At 40.0% G+C, this 23,800-nt stretch overlaps 1 protein-coding gene across 5 annotated transcripts in view; it reads left to right on the plus strand.

Moving 5' to 3' along the window:
* Positions 1-6,691: 6,691 nt before the first annotated feature.
* The window catches only part of KHDRBS3 (KH RNA binding domain containing, signal transduction associated 3), an 89,235-nt gene continuing 72,126 nt past the window's right edge, over positions 6,692-23,800 (plus strand). The window contains exon 1 of one of the 5 annotated variants that reach the window (XM_071738435.1): positions 6,692-7,216. In XM_071738435.1, coding sequence (XP_071594536.1) covers positions 7,129-7,216 — 88 coding nt within the window. In that variant the 5' untranslated portion in view covers positions 6,692-7,128. The remainder of the gene's footprint in view (positions 7,217-23,800) is intronic. The other 4 variants (XR_011724654.1, XR_011724655.1, XM_071738437.1 and 1 more) reach the window with 4 other exon arrangements.

Raw genomic sequence — 23,800 nt, forward strand, 5'->3', positions numbered from 1 at the left:
ATACAAGCATGATGTCAGAGAAAAGGAATATACAAAAGAAGTCTTTTCACCATGACAATATTGATATGTTTTGCATCACTAGAACTATATAAAGTGAGTATTAGCAACCATTGTCAATATCTTGATTTTTAATAAATAGATGCACAAAGCCAGTACTGGGAGAGAGAGATGTAAAATCACTGCACCTTATTTAAAACAAAATTAGAAAATCATAGAATGAGATTTAATAAATGACTTTTAATCTTACAAAATACTTCAGAGCAGGGAAAATAAAGTTCCTCATGATGCCTACAGGCATATCATGTAATCAAGGTATATGTGTATGCAGTTCCAGGACTATGTGCACCATTACAACTGCCATTAGCCATAATTCCTCAAAGGAATAAATAAATCCTCTGGATCATGACATACATGAATATAATGAGGAAGGTGGTGAACTCATTGCAATGTATCACTCCAATTACTGCACTAGAAACTAGAGAGACTGTTCTGATACATTGTGTTAGCTTTTAAGACCTAAAAAGAACAATAAGGTGGAATGCTAAAATTCATCTGCTACAGATGATGTAATTCTTTTTCTCTGCAGGTCTCATAGTACATGCTAAGTGTTCTCAAATGGTGTCCTGGTTTGGGCCAGGATAAAGGTGATTTTCTGTCTTGTACTTTTGCTTTCAGCTAAGTCTCTTGTAAGCAGCTGCACTTGCTGAAATTAACAGCAAGTTTCTCAGACAGTGTGTGTTTCTAGGACTGATAACACTTGATGTTTATAGTTACTGCTAGAGACTGGTGTGCAGAGCCAAGGACACTGCTCAGCTCTGAAGAAAACATAAAGAGGTCCCACCTGCATCCCTCCTTTGGGGAGGAACGGACAAGACAGATGCCAGAATTGACCAAACAGAGTATTCCATCCCATATACGTCATCCTCAGTATAAATTTGAGGGATCACGAGGGCCAAGCCAGATTTCCAGCTTCCAGCTGCCTGCCCTTCCTGCCTTTCCTGCTTCCCTTTCCTTCACCCCGGCATCCTGGAAGGATCCCATCCGTTTGCCTGCCTGTGCTCCTGATCCGTGCCAGCCCTTATCTGTGTGTTCCTGCCTCCAGTTCCCAACTGCTGCCGACTCCAGGAGTCCAGCCTGGACTTTCCCAGAGCTGCCCTGCAGCCTCGGTGGTGACGTGAGAGCTACTGGGGGGAAGGGGGGAGGAATGTGGTATCCCTTTTCTTGTATATTTTTATATATTTATTAATTTTTTCCCATTTATCATTACTGTTTCATTAAAGTTGTGTAGTTTAGTTTCCAACCCATCAGTCTCTCTCCCTTATTCTCTCTCCTTTCTTATCAGGGAGGAGAGAGAGATTAATAGAGAGCGTCTGTTACTCGGTTTAATTGCCGGGCCAGTGTTAAACCTTGACAAATGGACACCAGTAGTCCAGGCCAGGCAGAGTGTTGACATCCACTTCTAGCTCTCTGAAAGATGTCAGTTCAAGAAAATACTATTTATCATTACTGTTGTACATGAGAATTTTAAAGAATGTATAATGACTTACTAGAAGGACTGTTTGGAATTAGCCATAATTGATACTATGCTGAAACAACTACAAAAAAGATTATGGGAAAATTCTAATGTCACATGCAAAGGTACAAGGAGATGCAATCTAAAATTCAATTACACTTGATGGAAAACTGGTCTTAATAACTTTGCTGTGGCTAGGAGTAGAGATACATCTGTCTCTCCAGAGTTAGTGCTTAAAGCAAGTAAAAATATTTTCTTCTTACAAGAGGTGAAGAACATAATGATGATGATGACTAAGACTAGCAGAAAACTAGAGCAATTGAAGAGGAAAGGATGAAAATGGTACTGGGATCACAGTCAAAAGTATTTCACAGATGATGTTTTCCATAATATGAAAGACTTAGTCATTTATTGCTTCCATGGTAGTATCTTAGATCATTCAAGGAAACACACTGTAAGCCAATACATAACAAGAAGAAAAAAGTAACCTTCATTAATGTAAAATTATGTTTATCAGAATAGTCGTTACACGTAGACACTACTATTGTGGGGATTTTTTAACCACACATATGGGTACAAAGGACTACTAGAAACAAACCATAATCAGTTCACATTCAACAAAAATCTTGATAAACCTTTGGCTATTTCAGTGCTGACATTGTAACACAATATAAAAACTACAAATGTATAGCTTGAATGAGGCATATAGTTGTTAAAAAAAAAAGAATAAATTTTTGCATATCCTTTGTACAGAGCAGAATCCTGTCCAAATCTTCTCTTTACTCAAGGACACCTAGAGCCAGTTTCTCAAGACTGAGTCCAGGTGTCTTCTGAGTATCTCTGAGGAGGGAGACTCCAACCTGTGCCAGTGCTCAGCCATCCTTACAGTTAAAAAGTACATCCTGATGTTCAGAGGGAACCTCCTGCATTTCAGTTTGTACCCCATTGCCTCTTGTCCTGTTACTGGGCAGCAATGAAAAGAGCCTGGCTCTGGCTTAATGGCAATCTCTTCAGGTACTTATATAAATTAGTAAGATCCCCTCTGAGACTTCTCCAGGCTGAACAGTCCCAGCTTTCTCAGCCTTTCCTCACAGGAGAGATGCACAAACCCTTCAGCATCTCCATTGCCTTTTGGTGCACTCTGTCCAGTATGTCCATGTCTGTCTTGTTCTGGGAAGAGGACAAACACCAGGACACCAGCTCCTTTTCTTCCAAGCTGCTTTTCAGCTGGATGGTGCCCAGCGTGTGCTGCTGCCTGCTAGGTGCAAGACTTTCCACTTCCCCTGTCAGCCCTTTTCTGAGAGTTAGTACCATAAAACAAGGTATACACCAAATGGGAGACTTGGATGCATGCTTGCAGGAAGAAAGCACCTTGCACCAGGAAAAAAAAGTCTTTTATGAATATAAGTTCTTTGACACTTTTTTCTGACACAGTAGGAACACATTGTACCAAAAGAAAAAACAAAAGAAAAACCAAACTTGTAACAAAAGAAACAACCTTAACATAGCTGATAAGTTTCATTAGGGTTGAAAATAATCTAAGCTTTGAACTATGGACTAAAAGGTACGAAAGATGAAGACATGAATTTTTAGAAGTAAGCATCCAGATCTTTTGAAAATGATTCATAGTGGATGTTGCGATACGACAGTATAATCTTGTCTATTTTCTCATACTTTAACCCACATGTAACTATATAAAAAAGGAAATGGCCGAAGGAATTTTTAAGAAAAGAGTGCAATGGTAATTTCCATGTGCTTAATAGCAATTGGCAAGTGATACACTGGAACACTAAGGAAGCCTTCTTAGCAACGTGCTGATCAGAATTGTGGTGAGTCACATCAAGGACGTATTCACTAGATGTGGTATTTGTGACAAACTATTTCCCAAAATAGATCCGGCTTCTATAGGTCTTCAGCTGTGTGCATTTTAATAAGCTGAAGTCTCAAATAAATAATGATTCTGTGACAGTCTGTTATGGTCTGAGCTTTAAGTCAGGACCCATTAAATCAGAGGCAGTAATTACATCACAGCCACATAAGGTCTGCCATGGTCAGGGGCAGCTTGATATGATCATACAATGAATGGAATAACACTGGTCATATGGAAAAAATAATAAATGAGTGGACAGTAATTTAGGTGAAATTGGAAATCTTTGTGTACTTAAAATATTAGGTATAAAGGCTTCATGGTGAAAACACTGCTTACTATACTGACCCAGCAAATAAGGCAAATGTGACTTTAGTAAATTGCACAGAACCTACGTACCAGAGGGAGGATACAGCTCATTTTCATCCCCTTCACACACAGTCCTCAGACATCCCAGTGGCTGCATCAAAAGGTACAAGGAATAAGTGAGTGAATCTGGCTCCTGAGAGGGAAGGTACTGAGGTGTCCTAATGCTTCTATTGCAGATGTATTCGTTTTGGCATCTGCCATTTTTGCATAAAAATTTGTAGGCACCCTGTCCAGTCAGACAGAAGGTGCTTTATGAGAAGGAATGGATAATAAGTGACACCAGTTCTTGATTTATGTACACCTACCAAATGAACCTCCTGAGACTGCCACATGCATATAGACAGCAGAGCTGATGTATAAAAAGCTGCTTGGTTTTCTGTTGCAGAGCAGGGATAAATACATATAAATCATCATTGGATTCATGACTTCTAAACATTTGTGAGTACTAAAGCTAATAATTACTGGGCACTTCTTTGGTCAAGAAGTTTTGCAAGCTTTGTATAGGTTTCAGTAAAAAGAAAGTAATGCTTATGAAGCTGGTGTTTCCTGCCTTTTCTGCACAGAAAGAACTGTGCTTAGATCTAAGTGGGCTTTTTCCAGTTAACCACATCACAGGCTGCTTTCCATGGCCTGAGTCTCATGATTTCCCATCCTTTCTGTCCTCCTCTTGTTTTATTACATCCTAGTGAATTTCACTGGATAAAACAATATACTGCACTTGTTATGTGCAGGTTTGAGTTTGAACAGCAGAGTAAAATGTGGATAAATTTATAATTCCTACATTATTACAGACCTAGTGAGAAACAAGTTTTCAGACATCAAATCATTCTTTCTCTGCTGTAAACCAGAGGGAATTAGTATAATTTGGGAATACTGTGGTTTCTTGAAACACCAAATGTTTATTTAATCAGGTACTAAGTTCAATATTACTCTTTCCTAGAAAGGTACATTGGATTTTGCACCATTTCTAATAATATAACTACCTTTCTATCTGAGGTCCTGTATGCTGCAGAACAACTTTTAGTACATTTTTGGCTTTACTGGCAAAGACAAGGATTATTTTGCTCCAGGTCATTCCATAAAGATTACACTCCTACATACTGGTCTGTGTCAAAGTTGCAGTTGCTTGTGTCTGCCTGTTTTACAACAGATGGCTCTATTTCAGAAGTTTTATATAAAACATGTATATAGAAGACTGAAATAAAACATTTATTGTAATCCAACTTCTCCCAGTTGCTTGTTTGTTTTAGTTGCATTCAGCAAGCTTGAGGTCATGCAGAAGAATTTTTCAAACATAACTTTTAAAATTTGTTTCTTATAGTCCTGAGTCAAGATTTATTTGGAATAGCTGTAGAGAGAAGGTATATGAAGTGTATTTCATATTGCAACATATCAGACATTAGTTTATGAGATATTCCAGTCTGTAAAATACAACAAGTAATAAGATACCTTTATATACAGTCTTTCAGTTTTAAGGGTGAAAAAACACATGTAATTCTGAGAAGGGAGCCTTCACCTCTGCTTCCAAGATTTAAGCGAGTGATTTCTCATGCTAGTTTTTTCTTTTCAAAGCTTTTTTCTATCCAGCTCGCCAGGATATGACTAAGATACATTGCATAACTTTTTTTTTTTTTTTTTTTTTTTTAGTGTGAAATATCAAAGAAAATGTGTGATTGTTTGATTCACAGAGATAAGAATATTTTCAGTACTCTTTTAACTGTATCTTACCACCTAAATTTTCTTACTGGCTTTTGCTGGTTTAAAACCAACAGTCAGGGAGAGGAAAGCGTTACTTCAGCATGATGATTTTGGCTTCAGCGATTTAATAATTTTCCTCTGTTTTACCCTGGTGCTTTGCTACAGAAAATAGCTGGTCTCTCTTCCTTTGGGCTTTTGCCACCAAAGATTCATTGATGAAACACCTAAGGTCTAATGAGGAAGCTATGTAAAGCCTCAAAGCTAAAGATCAAAGTGAATAATGACCTAATATACCAAGTGTATCCACTGCAAAAATAGGAAAATAGGCTTGAGCCTATTAAACTTGGCTTCTCCTTCTTGTAAAATATGCTGCTACTGAATCACAAACCCACTTACGATGGCCCATCAGTGTAATTCAGGGGAAATAAGATTTTCTGGCTGGTATTTATGAAGTGCTTTGTATTACTGGCGGCATAAGTACAAAACGCTAGATTAATAGAGTACCGCGTTTGAGAGGGGGGGGAGGAGAGAAGTTAAAACCGCAGTATTATTCCTTCAAAAACAAATCTCGCCTTTCTTCGCTTCCCCTCCCCTTGACATTTTGAGGGAGGGTCAGGGGCACCCCTGAGCCCCTCTCACACCCCTGTTGCCTCAGGGGGCGGTCGGGGGAGAGCGGCCGGCGAGGCGGGGCGCCCCGGGAGGCTCCTTTCGCCCTTCGCCCCTCGCCCCGCTACCGCTCCCCTTCAGGGCACTCCCGCCAGCCGAACACCCCCGGCTATATGACGGGACGGTCATGCCTTGAGGAGCCGGCGATCTGCCGGAGGGAAACAAGCACCGGCTTCTCTCCCAGGAGAGAGCCCGCTGGCGGCTCTACCCCAGGAGAGGATCCGCTGTGAGTTTTTAGGAGACACCGCGCTCCCAGGGGACCTCGGACCCCCCTTTTGAGGAGCCGCGGGACGACCGCCACCTCAGCGCCTCACATTCGGCGGCGGGGCGGGAAGAAGAGCAGCGACCAATCGGAAGCTGCGGCCCGTCCTGACTGACAGCTCACATCATCCAATAGGATGAGGCACTGGAGTAGGCGGGGAGACACTGAAGGGCGCTCCGCGATCACCGCCCATTGGGAGGGGTCTGGGGTGGGGCAGCGGCTGGGGGCGGAGCTCGCTATGCAAGGGGCGTGGCCTGTTCCATTTGGGGGCGTGGCCTCGGCAGGGGTATTTAAACCTGGCGCGGCTGGGCTCGCCCGGTCAGTCGGCGCAGCGCCGGTGCTGGTGCGGGGTAACGCAGCACGCCCGCAGCCTCACGGTCTCCCCTTTTCTTCTCCGCGCGTGTGTGCGGGAGGCCGGGAGCCCGTCCCGCCTGGGTCCGCGGCTCCCGGGGTGCATCTGTTCCTCCTTCCCTTTCCCCCCGCCCCGTACGCTTCCGCAGAGGGATTTCTCCGCTCCCCTTGTCCGTTGTGGGGGGCGTCCCCCCAGTCCGCGCCCCTTCCCTCCCCGCTCCCGGCCGGTGTCTTGCGGCGCTTCCCTCTGGATGCGTCCCCGCAGCCCCGGGCGGGAGGCGGCCAGGGGGAAGCGCTGCCTCAGAGGATTTACAGCCGTCTGGGACTCGGACCCGTGTCGCTGCCTCCCCTTTCCCCGCGGGGACACCCGGCGCCCCAGCTCCGCTCCGGGCCGCCGCCGCCATGGACGAGAAGTACCTGCCTGAGCTGATGGCGGAGAAGGATTCCCTGGACCCGTCCTTCACCCACGCCCTGCGGCTGGTCAACCAAGGTGAGGGTCGGCAGGAGCGGAGCGGGACCGCTTTGTCCCGCCGGGGGTGGGTGGGTGGGGGACGAGCCGGAGTTAGTGACGGCCTCCGAGGATGCTCGGTGAGGGATTTATTCTTCGCACCGCTTAGTGGTTTCGCACCGCTTAGTGGTTGGGGTTTTTTGTGTGTGAAGCCTGCCAGTGTTTACCGGCTCCGTTCTCCCTCCCTTTGCTTGGCTGCGGGGAGGAGTCGGGGGCTTCTGCCCAGCATCGGCGGCCGCTGCTCGGGCAGTGCCCTCCCTTCCCCCGGAGCTGCCCTGCGGCTCCTCCAGCAGGCAGAGCATCTCTCAAAAAGCAACAAACACTGCCCTGCCTTCCCCGATTTTTCACCTTTCATAGTTTTTTTGAGAATAGCGAAGGCATGATCGCTCGCGGCTTGAGTCTTAAATTATTCCAAGTTGAATTGCTGCGTGGAACAGCTTGGGTCTTCTGTGCTCTGCTTGAGCAGATTAAAAAGTCGATTAAACCCCCCAAAGGTTCTGCCCTTTTATTCTGCCACTGTTTTTCTGAACAATAAATAGCCTATTGTTTATAAACGTGTGAGCCTTTTTAAAAAGGAAGCGATAACCTGTGTCCTTTCCTAGGAACTTTTGGCTCTGTAACTAAAATATTAAGGCATCACCAATCCATCTTGGTGAATGGTTTAAAAACACAAAAGCCTATTTTTGTTTTGCAATGATATAACAGTAGATGATAAGCGATCCCTACTCCTCCATCTGACATATCAGTTATGCTTCAAAGTGCTAGCTCTTTGTTTCAATGATACTGTGCTAAGTAGAAAAATAATTGTGTGGTTTACAATATGATTTGGCGTAAATTTGGAAATATTGTATAATTGTTGTGTGACTTCCGAGTACAGTTCTGGAGATAAACACTTGACACAGTGCTTGAGATGGTCAAGTGAAGTAAGTTATAAACTGCTTTTCAAATAAAACTGAATGAGAGCCAAAATTATTTCACCTTCAGTTAAAGTGATTACAAGCCGTGTTGGTGCACTTGACTTCTTGTAACAGGAATAGGTCTAGATCAGTGTGTTTATCTTCTGTTGCATTGTTGTAGTTTTTATGTAATGGACTGCAAATGCCCATCTCTAAGTCAGGAGAGTCAATTATTGTCTGAAATATTCTGGAGTTATGGGTAGCTGTCACAGTTTCAGCCCTGGAATGCATATGCCCTATAATTTACAGCTGCATGTCCTTGGATAGTTGGCATTTTGCATATTTTATAAAAATACTGCTGTTCATAGTGGCAGAAGGAGAATTATGTTAGCAAATTGGTATTTGTGTTGTTTGCTGTAAAGAAACTTGTTAAAAGTTAGCTTGATGGCTGAGAATTTAAGGCTGAAAACAAGTGGAATTCCCCTCCAGCTAGTGAAGGAAGAATGTCTTTTGCATATGTAGATTGTTTTATGAAGTTACAGATGTATGTAATTTGCTGTTTTGCAAACAGCATTTATGGGACTTGATACAACTGCATGGCTGTTACTAAAATTGTGAGTTTTTGGGACTATTATATTTTTCTGAGGTTCTCATAGAAATGAGAAATTAGAGGACAGACAAGTTCCTGCCTTCATTTGCAATGTAATACTTGGATTTGTGTGACTATTTTCAACTTATAAAATATAGCATCAGTGAAAAAATAAATGTAGATGGATGTGGATCCAATGTTTTTATTCAAGTATGCCTGTAGGGTTTTTATTTGTTTGGAGGCGAAGTCTTGCATTGAATCTTTTGCATGTTACAGATAGGTAGAATAACATTAAGGACTGTAACTAACAACTGGTTAGCTGTCATTAACAATGTAAAATTTTCTAAAATATATGTAAAACAGATATTTTAAGCAGCTGTAGACTCACAAAAACACCAAGTAAGATGAAATGACTGTATGATACATGTGGGACAGCTATGCCTAAAGGAAGAGGTGTTTTACTAAACCATTATGACATGATGCTAACTTCATCAGTAACAGTCTTTTCAACTGTAATAACTCTGTGTGGTTAAATGAAGGCAATTATTAGTGGAAATGTGTATCTAATAGTTCTGGCATATACTTTACGTGTCAGGACCACTGAACTCTTTCTGTGATAGTTTAGTGAGCAGGCAAATGAAATGGTTTGTATAATGTTTTTTAAACTAGTCTTGTTTAGCTTTTCAATTTTGAATGAAATGTGTTTCACAGTTTGGTTTCTTTCAGGTATGTGTAAGAATGTCTTAGCAAAGGTTTTAAGTGCTTAAAATAACCAGCTTTATTATGTAATAGCATTTTGATGTCTTACTGGTACTACACTTACTAGGTGTATTTACTTAAATACTGTAGATCAGCCAACTTTCTTTAAAACTCAGGACTCATTTGTGAGAATTGAGAGGTCGAATTAGCGAATCCTAAGATGCTGAAAGAACTGAAGTGTGTGTGCTGTGTAGAAAAGAGAACCAAATTGCTCACACATTTCTAGCGATGTTGAAATTTGGTTTCTAGGGAAAGGTCCTGTGTCTAGACTTCCAAAATCTGTTAATTACAGTTCTCAAATGGAAGTGAGCATATTTGCATATTATGCTTATAATTACAAGTTATAATTTGGGTACACACAATTTACATAATTTTAAATTATACAGGGGAAAAAAAAGTGGAGATTTAAGTGCTTGCTGAGCTCCAGAGTAGCTTTTTGAAAAAGAGATAACTGAGATGTTTAAAAAACACTTTCTTGGGCAGTATTATTTGTTTAGATTTCAAAATTCGGAGATGACATTTCCTCTTGCCCTAAAAAAACCTTATTTTAAAATTTTTGAAAGCGTTAAATCAAAGATCACTATCCTTTGTTGTACTGCATAGTACATGGAAGTGCTGATATTACTTGTTGAGAAAATTGCTCAAGTATTTGACAACTTGTCTCTTTGGGACACAAATATGAGGACTATTGCTTAAATTTTTCTTTAAACAGTCATTGAAAGCAGCTGCTGAAATTTTTGAACATTAGGAGTCTTTTGCAGGAGACTAGACTGTATCCTTTGCTCTGTTTAAGGTGATTTACTTGTATACTTGAACATTAAGCCTTCCTAAGAGTGGTATTTTTTACTTGTAAACCTTTAAATATGTTACAGATTGGAAGTGGATTTATTTTGCATGTGTTGTAAGGTGACCATGCTAATAGGACTAATTTGCAGCTGGCACCAGGCAGTGGGAACTGGACTATTATGCCCAATTATTATCTTACGTTCCATAATTGAAGAACCTTGAAAGATGAGATTCTGTGAAATGGCAAGAGTTGAGTACATGTGCATTTGTATTCTTCCTATGTACAACTCTTTGGTGCTCATTTTTTATGTAAAATCTGAGAAACATTTTTGCATGTGAAAGTGAGGTTTGTTCTGAAATCAGGTGAGGATTTTTGTGTTTATCATTTCAAGGCACTCAGCAACTTCACTTCTTTTTGAGAGCTTCATTTTTAAGGCTGACTTTGCACTTGGGGTTGTATGTAAATGCAGGTAAATGTGCAAGTGTAATGTTGATTGTCATAACTTTAAGTGGTGCTGTAAAAATAGTAAAAGATATGTGAGAGCAGAGTTAACTTTACCTTTTCACATCTGTGCATAGTACTGATTCATGAAAAAACATTTTGTGAATGCTGGGTACAAAGTGCTGAACTGCAGACAGAAGAAACTAACTGGAAATAAAACATGTTGATAGCAGACATGTTTTGTGACAGGGGAGAGAGCAAAATGGTTGCCTGGCACTTGTTTGATTTGTCTAATGTCAAATGTGTGGGTGAGGAGAACCCTGTAATCAAGGTTGGGGCAGCTGAAATCCCTCCACCAGAAGGTAAAGCATCCTGGTGCTATTGCTAAAAGACAGCTCTTTAAATTCTGTGTAGACTGTACCTGTGGAATTCTTCCTTACAAGCTCATTTTAGCCACTCTGAGACTTAAGGTAATATCTTAAATTGGTGAGGCTTCTTTTAAATTGTCAACAAGATGAAATACAGGCATAACAAGCCTTGCTATCAGTAGATGGCTGTATGTGCTTAGCTGTATCTTGAATGACTTTACTGAGCCACGTGATGAGTGCTGATCTGTAGATGCTCACTGGTTCTTGTGCTGAATTTGGAGTAGGATTTCAGTAATCAAACAGACCAGTGCCTCCCCAAATATCGGAGAGAATGGAATGTGAGGGAAAGTACACTGACTTTTGTCATTGTAGAGGATATTAACTATCAGATTCTTTTAGCAGGTAAGGGTTAGTTTTGCAGAAATGTTTGAAGTAGGCATTTACAAATCAAGATTCCATAGCTGTTACTGATTTTAAATAAATGTCTTGGCATTCAAGAGCTTCTGGGTGCTTAGCAAAGATTTTCATTAGTTTTTCAAATAAAAATCTATTTTTTTACAGTTCTTAAAGGTGTACTTGATTATCTAGTGAAGTGACGTACATATGGTTTTTAAATAATCAGTTTGCTACTGAATCATCCACTTTCCTCTGAGGACAGGTGTGTCATGGCATGGAACAGACCTGTCAGGCTGCTGGTTTCCAGTCCCTAAGGGTGTTTCATGTGCTCTGTTGCTGTGTAACTTCATTCTCTCCTTAGTTTCTCATTGTAGTCTCAATTATACGAGCAGCACTTTTTCCAGCTGTCCAGCTCTTGGACGTGAGCAAAACACTTTATGAAGGTCATAGGTGTTCTGTAAAGCAAATACAACTGAAGAAATCTAAATCAGTTTTAAGGTTAGACGGAGCCCGTTAATTTGAATAAAATATTTTTGTAATTTGCCCTTAGGACAGATTTTTTTCAGACAGCAAGTCACTAAGCTGTCTTTCTTAGAGGTTACTTAGAAAGAAACTCTTCTGTTTTCTAGTAATCAGGCTTCAAAATAACAGTCTATGAAAATATGCAGGGGGATTGGTTATTTGGCAGGCACAGTGTAGTGAGAAACTCAGTGACAGTAACAGGAATAGAGGCGTTGCGATGGTAGCACTGTTAAATCAGGGAAGGCTGACTTCAGTTTTATTGCTGTTTTCTTAAAACAACATTAAAAGTAATAAGAGCTGAAGAAGGGATATTTTGGACATTGTCCCTCATGTCTCAGCCCTGCTTTTTCAGTAGCACTTAGCACTTTTTTTTAGTAATGGTTGCTTTTCGATTTTACTGCTGTGGAACTGTATTGGGAGAGTCACAGGATTTATTAATGATTGCATTCCAGCCTTCATCTCTGAAAGGCTGGGGAAGTGATTTGTCAGGTATTCCAGTCATGTTAACAGGGCTGCTGTGAAATGCAGCTGAAGATAATCATATGTACTTCACCCTGGGCTCATCTGCTCTGAAGCATGACTCTAGCCTGCAGCCACTCACCAATGAGCACATTTAGACTAAAGCTGACTTCTAATTCACTTGCACACTTACTTTGGCAGTCAATGAGAGAGATCGAATTTAAAGGTTTCAAATTTAGACTGACATGGTTTGTCACTTTCAATCCTTTTCGACACCAGCCATGCAAATTAAAACTGTAACCTTCTGGGTATTTATTTACTGGAGAAATTGGAAAGAAGGTCACAGCACTGAATGGCTCCTCTTCTGGCCTGTGGCTTGTTTGCCTCAACTTACAGGTATTTAAATTCTGTGTATGTGACCTTTCTGCCCCCTGAGTCCTATCTGCTCCCCAGATTTCAAGTATAATTAAGAAAAAGAATCTGGGATGTGCTTTGATTTGGAAGAATTGGGTATCAGAGTTCAGGGTTGAGTAGCCTCTGTACTCAGAGGGGTATTGCATGACTTTTTAATTAGTGTTTAGCAGTTTCAGTAGAAAGCATGTTGAAATGGATTAAATGGTAACTGACACACTTAATATTTTATGCTGAATTACCTGACTCTTCTTAGCTGAGCTCTGCAGGAATCTTGCAAGATAATGTTTACATTACCGAGAGGTTTTTTTCAAATGGAAAATGATAAAGGACAGGACACTTATACTGGGTAAGTGGATTATCTTTGTGAAGGTGCTTTTTTTTAACCCTGAGACCTGGAAATGGAAATCTCACCTATGGGAGCTGCATGGTAGGGGTGGTAGTGGTTCTGGGAATGACTTAAAAGCCATGAGTGTGGGCTCCAAGTGCATCACTGGCTAGAAAATTATTATCCTTATGGCCTTTAGCTGAGGCCATAAGGGCATATGGACTAGGAATTTAATTTTCTTATGACATTATAAATACAGAAGTCAATGTGTCTTAATCTTTAAGAAGCTAATGGCAAAAGCATAACACTTGGAAGCTTGAAGATCTGTAGGCCTCTTGCTAGTCTGGTTTGTGGAAGTGGTCATTGAGCTGTGGTTTGAGTGCCTTACCAATGTCACAGAGGTAAGCAAAGGTACAAAGAGGGCCTTAGAACTGGTAGTGAAATGTTTGGGTAAAAAAGTACAAAGGAAAAAAATGAAGCACAGTGCTTTAGCAGTGGGTGTTTAACTCTTAAAACACAGAGCCAGTAGATTTTCCTCTCGACTTCTTTGATTCAAAATGAGATATTTCTGGGTATTTAATCTCAGCTGAATTGTTAGGCCCTTTACTGACTGGGGTTATACACTGGATGTGAATCCCTGGCTCTTTATGGCAAGGAGGAAATCAGAAATGGAGATGTGGAATGAAGAATTTTTGTGAAGCTGAGAGCTCATTCTTGAGTGTCTCAACAGCTGTGCAGGACATGTTACCCTGTGTTTATCCTATTGTAAAATATTCCTTGGATTGAGCTCAGCTTGGTCATATTTGACTCCTTGTTCCTTTTTTGTTGTCATTTTTCATCACTTTACCTTATTGTCAAGATAAAATTAATAAACTAGAAAGTGAAATTGATTTCCTTCCTTCCCATTCTCCATTTCCAGTTGCTGTTTTTTGCTGGCTGCCTTCTGTTTCTTATTTTGATGTGTTTATCAGGCTTTTGGCTTTAGCTCCCAGCTCAACAGCAACAAAGTTGCAAGGCAGCAAACGAATGTCAGTTTAATTCTTTTGGTCGGTAAATCTTTCACTTTTTTGCCTATATAGGTGTTCTTTTATAGGTTTATTTCTAAGGAAGCATTTTTTTGAAAGATAATTGGAAACCTAAAAGATTAGAAATCATTTCAGTAAGCCTATTGTTCTAGCACTTAATCCAAGAGAAAATTTGTTATAAAAACTGCTGCTGTACTGATCTCGGTATATTATAGTGACAGTGAAAATCTGAAGTTGCAAATCCTTTGGGTATTTACTGATTTTCTTCAACCTTAATCCATTTGGATTTTTTACAAAAGGAATAGTCAGGAGAGGAAAATGCCTTTCGTGGACAACACAATTTAGGAAGAAGTAAATTGCCTTTTTTTTTCTCTGACACTGCTGCTGCATTTACTGAATGCATGGAGAATAAATACATCTGTAGTCTCTTACTGCCTCTGATTACCCTGTAGCAATACTCAGGAAAGCACTAAGATGTGTTTGAACACAAAGTTTTAGGTATTTTCAGCCAGTTTTTCCTGATGCTTTGGGATAATAACAATGATTTTAAAAGATGTAGAAATGGAAGGACTGTTTTTAATGTCGTCATTCTTCCTTTCATGTGTTTTTTGCAGTTATTGATAATGGACAAAAGTTTTCACTACTGGTTTCTTTTGATCTGTGTTCTAATTAACTAGAGATGGTGATGAAGCACCAATCCTGATGTCTGGTGAGCAGCCCAGTTTCTGCTCCCTGAGCTCCTTTACCCTCAGATACTGAAGATCTGATGTTTTCATTCCTTTCCTTCTGCTACCAAGCAGAAATGTGTGTGCTGTTGTATGGGGTAAAGTGGTGAGAAAAACACCTTTTCTGCTTATCTCCAAGCTAATGTTAAATGATAAATTTCACTTGTGCAAAAGTGAAAAGCACTAAGATCCATCATGTCTGTTTGGTTCTTTCATGGCTTTTTGTCATGCTTAACAATATTCTGTAGCCCTCCCAGTATTTGAAAGATTTTTTTCTGTTCTAGATTTGCTTTTGCTCAGTTTGAATTTAATGTTCTTGGTGCATTTGTACAGTGATGGAAGTTCAGAAACTTAGGGTGGTTTATCACATTACTGATTATCTGAGTGTTCAGTGACCACTTCCAGTTTACTGTCATTAGAATCATGAAGTCCAAATTTCAAGGATGATGGTAGTGTCTCTGCTGAGTCTTCTGCCTGCCTTGTAGGAGTTACCTGAAATGTTTGTGGTAAGTGGAGGAGTTTCTCAGAGTGAAACAGGTTCTTATTAGTGATTTCATTCAGTTTCTCCATTGAAATTCTGACTTCTGTGGAGGAACTAATCTCCTTCACTTGTGGCTTCAGCAGATAAGTTGCAGGGGTATCTTGAGCCCTAGTTAAGACTTGCTGCTTACCCTTGACCTTTTTATTGCACCATGTGTCTACAGTCTTGAAAAATGATTACGTCTTTAGTAGCCAACTGTATAAAAGAATACAACAGAATATTTATCATGTTATAGTTTACTGTATCTGTTCTGCAGACATTTTCTGTAGACACCTGAAGTCTTTATGGTAGCTTGTTAACACCATGTGAACAAATGCTGGGAATGATGTAAATCTGGTTGCACAAAATACTTGTGAAGGAATGAACGACCTTTTAAGATCCAAGTCTTATTTTTTTCCTATGAATTTAGGCATCTTGGGCAATATTGAAGCATTAGTATGAGCACACTGGAAAAAGTAGAAGTGTCCCACAATGGGTTTTCCTGTAGGATACCTATGGAGCATCTCAAATACAGTGATACTGAATTTTGAAGATATAACTTGCCTAGGAGGGTTTTTGGATGCTATTTCTGTGTCAGGAAACTCTATTGCATATTAGTTTTAGAAGTGTTGTGGTTTGAGCCTGGCAGGTAACAAAGGATGATGTGGCTGCTCACTCCCCCTCACCCTTTTCAAAATGGTGAGGAGGAAATCCACCTGAAACCTCCTGGGTCAAGACAAGGGCTGTGAGGTTTTCACTCACCACTTATGGTCATTAGCAAAATGTACTCAACATGAGGAAAAAAAAAAGAAGCCCACAAACCAGAACTTAAATACTTTTCCCTACCCCTCCCCTCTTCCTGAGCCCAAAGTACTTTGTTCTTGATATCTCTACCTCCTCCTCCCTGACTCCCAGCAGCACGGAGGGGCAGGGAGTAGGGTTCACAGTCTGGACATCACAGGTTGTTTTCTGCTGCTCCTTCCTCCTCAGGGAGAAGGATTCCTCACAGTCTTCCCCTACTCCAACGTGGGGTCCCTCCCATGGGGAAAAAGTCCTTCACAAATCCATCCAACATGTTCCATCCAGTTCCTCAGGAGCAAACTGCTCCAGTGTGGGTGGCCCACAGAGCCACAGACTCCTTCAGGAACAGTCCCCTTCATGGTTGTAGGTCCACAACATCTGCTCCCTGATCTTCCACAGGCTGCAGATCCACAACTGTTCCAATGGGATCCTTCATGGGTGGCAGGTCCACACCACTTATTCTGCTGTGATCCTCTGTGGGTTGCAGTGGACAGGCTGCCATCTCACCATGATGTAGGGGAAAATTTCTGCTCAGGCACCTTCTTCTTCTTCCTCGTGGACCTTGATCTCTCTGGCATTGTTCTCCTCAGGTGTTGCTCTTTCTCCTGGTGGTTCTCTTTTTGTTGCTTTCTCTTCTCCCTCTCCTCTGCACTGCTCTTATTGCTGTGTGTTTCCCCTTCTTGAAGATGTTAACACAGGTGCACATCCCTTGTCATGGATGGCTTCAACATTATCCAGGAGAGCTTCAAACATCTCACAGAGGCCACCCCTGGGGCTTCCTTCCCTGCTACCCAAAACAGCACCACACAAAGCCATAACACAGAGAAATAATTATGCAGGTTTTAATTGTGCGTGGAGTTTTTATTCTAAAGGGCTTTGTCAATTATTGGAAATTCCAGCCTGTGTTTCCAGCCTGATGGCAATGTCCTGCAGCTGCAGTGCTGGTGCCTGGAGCCAGGGCTCCCTGGGGCTGTTGGGAGGTTGGGGGTAGGTGTCAGACCCCTCAGGAAAGTTGGGATCTGCACCTGGGTGCCATTGGTGTTGGCTTGTCACAGCAACTCTGGCACCCAAATGAGTTGTGTCTGCATCTGAAAACACTTGTTCCTTCAGAAAGCAAGTACTGGATTAACTTGAGGCTTCAGTGCTTAGAGGATCATTTTCTCAAGATTACTTTCCACCTGGATTGACTATATGAATAAAAAAGTCAATGCTCATGTTATAAAGGGTTTAATTGGTAATGTGCCTGTTGGAAATTAGCATTGGTTGCATTTTTCTGCTTGGGCTGTCCCATAGGTATTTGTCTTTATTGCTCATACCTTGGTCACAAGCTTAGGCTCAAATATAGACTGAATGATGTAGCTGTAATAGAGCCACCTTATCTTTGGACACAGGGTTTCCAAACACAATTGAGATACAAATGGGACCTGAAATAGCTTTGGCCTGTGCTGTTCACTTGATGTGTACTTTAGTAACACTGTTGTCAGTCCAATTTGGTAAAGGCTGAATGAATTTTATTTGAAAAAGTTACTTTGCCAGACTTTTAAACTTTAAGCTCTTAGCATATCACATTATTATCAGCTGATTAAATGGAGAATGCTGTAATGTTAGTTATAATCAACTTAGAGTTTACAGATCCGAAATAAGTCCTTGTTTGAAACTCTAATAGCTCACATGGTTCTAAGATTCTATGATAGCTCAATATAAGGATAATTAAAAATGCTGATGTTTCATTATCACAGCTGGTGAATAGCTGGCTGTGTGAGGTACTCTAGATAACTTATCCTTTTTAAATTAATGCCCTTGATGAAAAAAAATGGGTATGATTTGCTTTCTTAATCAGTAGATCATATTTTCTTTAGGCTTCAGTTGCATGCTGACCATTATGGTAACATTTTCTGCTTCTGAGTAGCTTGTAGGTGCTCGAGGCACTGATCCCTTATTTTTGCAGATGTCCTCAAAGCAGTGACCAAAGCTGTCAATGGCTGTTTGGTTGGGCTAGAAGGCTTCTTTTGAGGTTGGCTTGCATGAAGGTGATGCTGAGAAGCTGCTCTGGGCTCTAGTTGAAGTACTCATCTTGCAACATAGCCTCCTGCTTGCTCTGTCTTCTGGGGAAAACAGTAAAATGAACAGACAAAAGTTAACTGAAAGTACTTTACTTTCCCACTTGGATGAAACAGCATGTAAAACTAGAGGTTTCATGATATACGGTCCTTTCAAAATTATTTGCTTAACTTGATATTACTATACTGGAGTAATAACCAACTAGAGTGCAAACCTGTAGTTTGTAGTAAGTAAACTTTTCATGGTAGTTACTCATTATTTGTAAGTAACTGGTGCTAATCATGTAGGTGTGCCTTGTCTGCATTTGTAGGAGGTATTTTTAGGGACCTCATTTGGAAGATTTTGGTGCTGTTATCAAAGCAGAGATTTAAAGCTGTTCTGCAGAGTCATCTCAGAAGAGCTGAGTGCACAGCATCCAGAAAGCAAACACAGCCCCTTTATTCAGATCCTGAAACACGGCTGTGCATACTTCTCAGTAATGGATGTCAAGCTGTGTTGTAATAAAACAAATGTTAGAGCATAATTTTTTCTTCATTTTATTGATGACTAATTGCTATTTGAGCTGTATCAATTATAGTCAATCAGCTTTTGGTAATAACCCCACTTCACTTTACAGTATTTCATCCTCAAGACAGCTATCCTGACATGGGAGAAATTTTACATGTAACTAATTGAAATCCTAACAGAATAGTGAATGCAATTTAAAGCTAGGCCACAAAATGAGAAATAAGAGCAGATGGCCCCTTCAGAAAAATAGATTAAAGAGAATAGATGCTCTTGGACACAGTTAATCCCTTGCTTCTTGTAAAGAGGTACTGGCAATAGATAGTCACTATGCAAGGGTGAAATAAAAGCTGTATGAATTTACTGAAGAAAAAGAAATATTTTCCTCATTCCCAACTGCTTCTCATATTTTAGAATGTTCATATTTTAAAGTTTTTTCTATTGGGCACTGGAATAGTGACCTGATAACTTAGTTGTGTTTTGATTTAGAAAGGGATACTACAAAAGGAATCCTGGGAATGTTGTTCCATTTATATTCAATTAATAGTCACTCAAGCTTTTCTGGTATTTTCTTGCTCTGTGAAATAATGACGATTGAGTCTTCAAATCCCGTTGTTAAATTTGGTAGAGGTATTTGTGTCTGAATTTCTCCTAATGACTTGAAGAAGAGATTAACTTCTCCCTTGTTGAATGTTCTTTCAAGATTTATTATTAGTGGATAGGTAGACTTCAAGTTCAGTTAAGCATTGTTATTTCTTGAATGTACATGAAGTAGCACATTCCAGCAGTTTAGTGGTTATTCTCTTTGTAACCAGGTCATTCCTTCACTTCTCTAAAATCAATGAATCAAGATGAAGTGAGATTTGAGACTTAACCTACTCATGAATCATTATATAGGAAGACTTATTCATGGGACCATAAGTATAACCATTATGACTGTTTTGTTCTTCCCAGATGCACTTTTATGCTTTGCTTCTCTCTAGCAGCAAGGAGTGATAGAACAATCTACTATATGAAGTGGTCATTGCTGCCTCAGCTGTCTGTCATCCTTTAGGCACTCAGACCCTGAATTTCTTGAGCAGCTGCATTTTTGAAATGCCTCCCCTTTGTCCCCTGCCACATCTAGAAGATAACCTGGTGCAATACTTTTGGAAACTGGCATGTCAAAATTTCCTTTCCCATATAGAAGCAATTCAAACATTATTGGACTAAGAGGTAAAGGCACCTTAGGTTCTTGGTGCTTGCCTTTTTTTATTGTTTCTTAGCAAATAGAAGTAAGGAAGGAGCAGGAACTTGGATGTACAGAATTATGAAGACAAGTGGGGAATAAGCATAGGTTAGTAGCAGCTTTGGTGTTTTCCCAGTGCCACTCATACCTCAGTTCATGTTTACTGGTGTCTCAGCTAGAATGTGGTTTGTTCCACAACATGCTATTTAAACTAGTAAAGATAGCAATTACTACCACAAGAAAATTCTTAATGCACACAGACCTCATAGTGTAAAAGTTGCAGTGTTCAGTAAAATCTGGGATTTTAAAATTAGATGGATTAAAACTAAAGCAGTAGCATTTCTAAAATTAGGCAAATAACTGCAAGATAATGTGGGTTATCAAACTTCTGTAAAACTGAGGCATCCCCTTCTCCACTTCTACAGAAGTGCTTGGCTTTAGCATCCTCAAAACAGAATTGTAATAGAACTGAATTTTTAGAATCTTGACTGAGTAGTTGCAAAAAACATCATTCAGGCTTCTGCTCATACCTATAATGTAACTGTGTCTACTGGAAAAAAGTTGACCTTGAGCTTTTAAAAATACTTTTTTTTTTTTTTACTGAAGAAAAATTGTTGTCTATAAACAAATTTACTAACCTGAAATATAGGAATTATTCAGAAGGAATTGTTCAGTTTTAGTTAAGCTAAACATGAAGACACTTCCTTTAGAAATTATAACTCAGAACTCTTTCCTACGGCAAGTAGAGGCGTACAATAAACATGCTAAAACTGTAGTATATTTTAACTTTCTTTACAAGATACTTTTCAGCAAAAGCTTCCTGGCTTAGGTTGGTATTTTTTTGCAGAGATTTATGCAGGCATAAATTATGAAGTTTTGTTTTTCTTAAATTTGAAAAATTGAGTGTATTCTATTAGGTGAATGCTGGAAAGCCCGTGTCTAACAGATGCCAGAGAAGTTGGAATGTTGCTTTCAGCAGTGAAGGTGCAACATGGATAAGCAGATGGTCCTACAGAGAATAGGCTTATTGCAGACTTAGATTTCACTTCTTTCCTGGATAAACTGATCTGTTGGCAGAGATGTTAGTACCTTCCCTTGTGAGTTGCAGCTGGAATGAGTCCATGAGCTGGACTTTCAAGGTTTTTCATACTTGTAGGGAAGTCTGATCTTTGTCTAAAATGCCATGAAGTGATTCTACTGCTTATGAGCATTAGCTAAATAGAGTAATATTTAGAAACAATTTAATGTGGTAGCAATTTGCTTAATTCTGTGTAGTATATATATTCAAAGAAAATATATTTGGATTCACCTGTTATTGAGCATATGGAAGGCATACTCATTAATGTTATCCCTCTGCTAGTTAAAAATTAGCTTGGATGCTAACAGTTTTTGACATTCCATTTATACTGAAGTTCATACATAAAAATTTTCACAATTTTAAGCTACACTTCCCATGGGGCAGTAGATATACAATCTGCCTTTGTATGTTTTTCCTGCCAAGCTGTGTTAGTGCAGCAAAGGACTAATGAATGATATAATAATAAACAACTACTATCCACAATAACTGCATCAAAAGTAATGTTTTTGCCCTTTTGTCTGATGGCAGTGGTAGTAATGGCCTTCTGAAGGATTAAAGTTGTGTTAAAATAATTTGGAATAGTGAACTGGTCCCCTTTCTTCATGTATCATCTAACTCTGTAGCTTGGTTTTATACATATGTGGACCAGAATGTGCAAATGCCTTAGGATTTATTTTATTTAGAAAATAGAAATGCATTTGGTTGTTACTGTTTTTGTAAATATTATGAGAGCGTGTTTAAAATTCTTGGGTTTTTTTATGGATTTAAATTCAACAAATTCATTGTTACGTTCCTTGACATTCTCATGTATTTTTGTGGTTTTCTGTACAAGTTTGCCTTTTCACACATGCTACACATCAATAGTTTGTGCTTCAGTAAGCAAAGTTGCAGGCATGAAGTCTCAGAAATCTGAACAATTTACATGAGAGGACCAGGAAACTTGTGTTGGAATCACTAAGCTGAGATTTATAAATTTGCACTGAGGCCGTGCAGATAGGCATGAAGGTTACTCCAGGATATTGTGTTTTCAGTAGTTCATCTTTTACAGATACCAAAGTAATGGCACTTGACCAGTGCAGTTGTGCAGAACTTTCAGGTGTTTTTCTCAGCTTCTGCACTGAATGAAATTACACTTGATAGTAATGGCTTTGTTAGGTTCAGTGTGTATGACTTTTCTAAGTTCTAACAGTGTCTTGTGCTGAGTTTCACTGAATAAATTGTGAGAATTTAAATGCGTTACAGGTGCTTGTTACAGCCTTGTCTGTTCCTTCCTCCAACACTAAAATATGAATAATAAGGTGGCCATTTTAGACAGCATTCTGACAGCATTTAGTGTTCTGGGAAGTAGTGAGAAGAGATGTGTGATTTTGGAAGGATGTGTACACCTCCAGCTGTGCTCAGCAGAGTAATGGTGGGGCTATGGAGGGGGGAAAGACTGGACAGCTGTACACCAGATCTATCTGAATCTCTATCTCTTGACTGCTTAAACACAACAAGAATTTCTAGCATGCTTTCAGGTAACAAGGGTTTTCTGAGCCTGTGGTATTTAATGAGAAATAAATCTTGGATGGAGACAGAAATCATTAGAACTACTATTCTTTCAAAATTCCAAAGATGGAGCAAATCTTTCATTTTAAAAAATCCTTTCAAAACTCTACAAAACAGCAGAAATGAAACAAACAGCTTGCTAGAACTTGTACCAGTGCTGGGTAGAGAGGAAGGATCATCCCTGTCCAAATGCTGGCAATGCTGTTCTGGTGTTTGAAGTTTTCCCAGCTTTCTATTATCTGTAAACTTGCTGAAGGTGAAGTCTTCATCAAAGACCTGGGTGATGGGATAAATATTAAGCAGTATTGACCCTTGTAGTACACCACTAGCATATGGCCTCCAAGCTGGACTGGTTGTGATGCCACTAATCACAATCCTTTGAACCTGACAGGTTGGTTTTCAGTCCACCTCACTATTTCCCTAGCTGTTAACTCATCAGCTTAGAAGAGGATGAGATGGGAGATGGTACCAAAAGCCTGAGTACAGATGAAATGGACAGCATCAGCTCCTTTTGTCTTGCCTGTTGATGTGCTTGATGGAGGCTCTTTGTTTGGTATGCCCTGGCTTTCTTGTTGTAAATTTGTGCACACTGCTCACAATCACCTTATTCTTAGTATGCTTGGAAATGGTTTTCCAGGGCTGTTTTCTGCATCACCTTCCAATGGATCAAGGTGAGTTTCACCATCTTGTTCCTGAGATCCTCCTCCTAGCTTTCAAGGATATGACTGATACTTGCTTTGTTTCAGTCCCCAAAAAATGTTCCCTGCTGACCATGCCATTTCAAAAACAGTGACCTGTCATCAGCTCCCTCAGAATTTGTGGATGCTTCCTGAATTACCTGGTTTAGTGATGATTTTAAGTAAATTTTGATTTACAGGTATGAATTGCCTGGTTTAGTGATGATTTTAAGTAAATTTTGATTTACAGGTATGAATTGTTTTCTTAGGATTTATCAGTAGGATATAACAAGACTGAAGTAAGGGTTGTGAGAGTGTGGGGCTGCACCCTGGCCTTCTGTCAGCTAGGATGAGGGGTACTAGCAAAGCTTCTAGAGTTGCTAAAAAAAGCTTCTAGAGTTTTTATAGAAGTAGGGGAAGATAATGTTAGTTTGTCTTGCTGA

The sequence above is a fragment of the Heliangelus exortis genome, chromosome 2, assembly GCF_036169615.1.
Source record: "Heliangelus exortis chromosome 2, bHelExo1.hap1, whole genome shotgun sequence".
Classification (NCBI taxonomy): Eukaryota; Metazoa; Chordata; class Aves; order Apodiformes; family Trochilidae; genus Heliangelus; species Heliangelus exortis.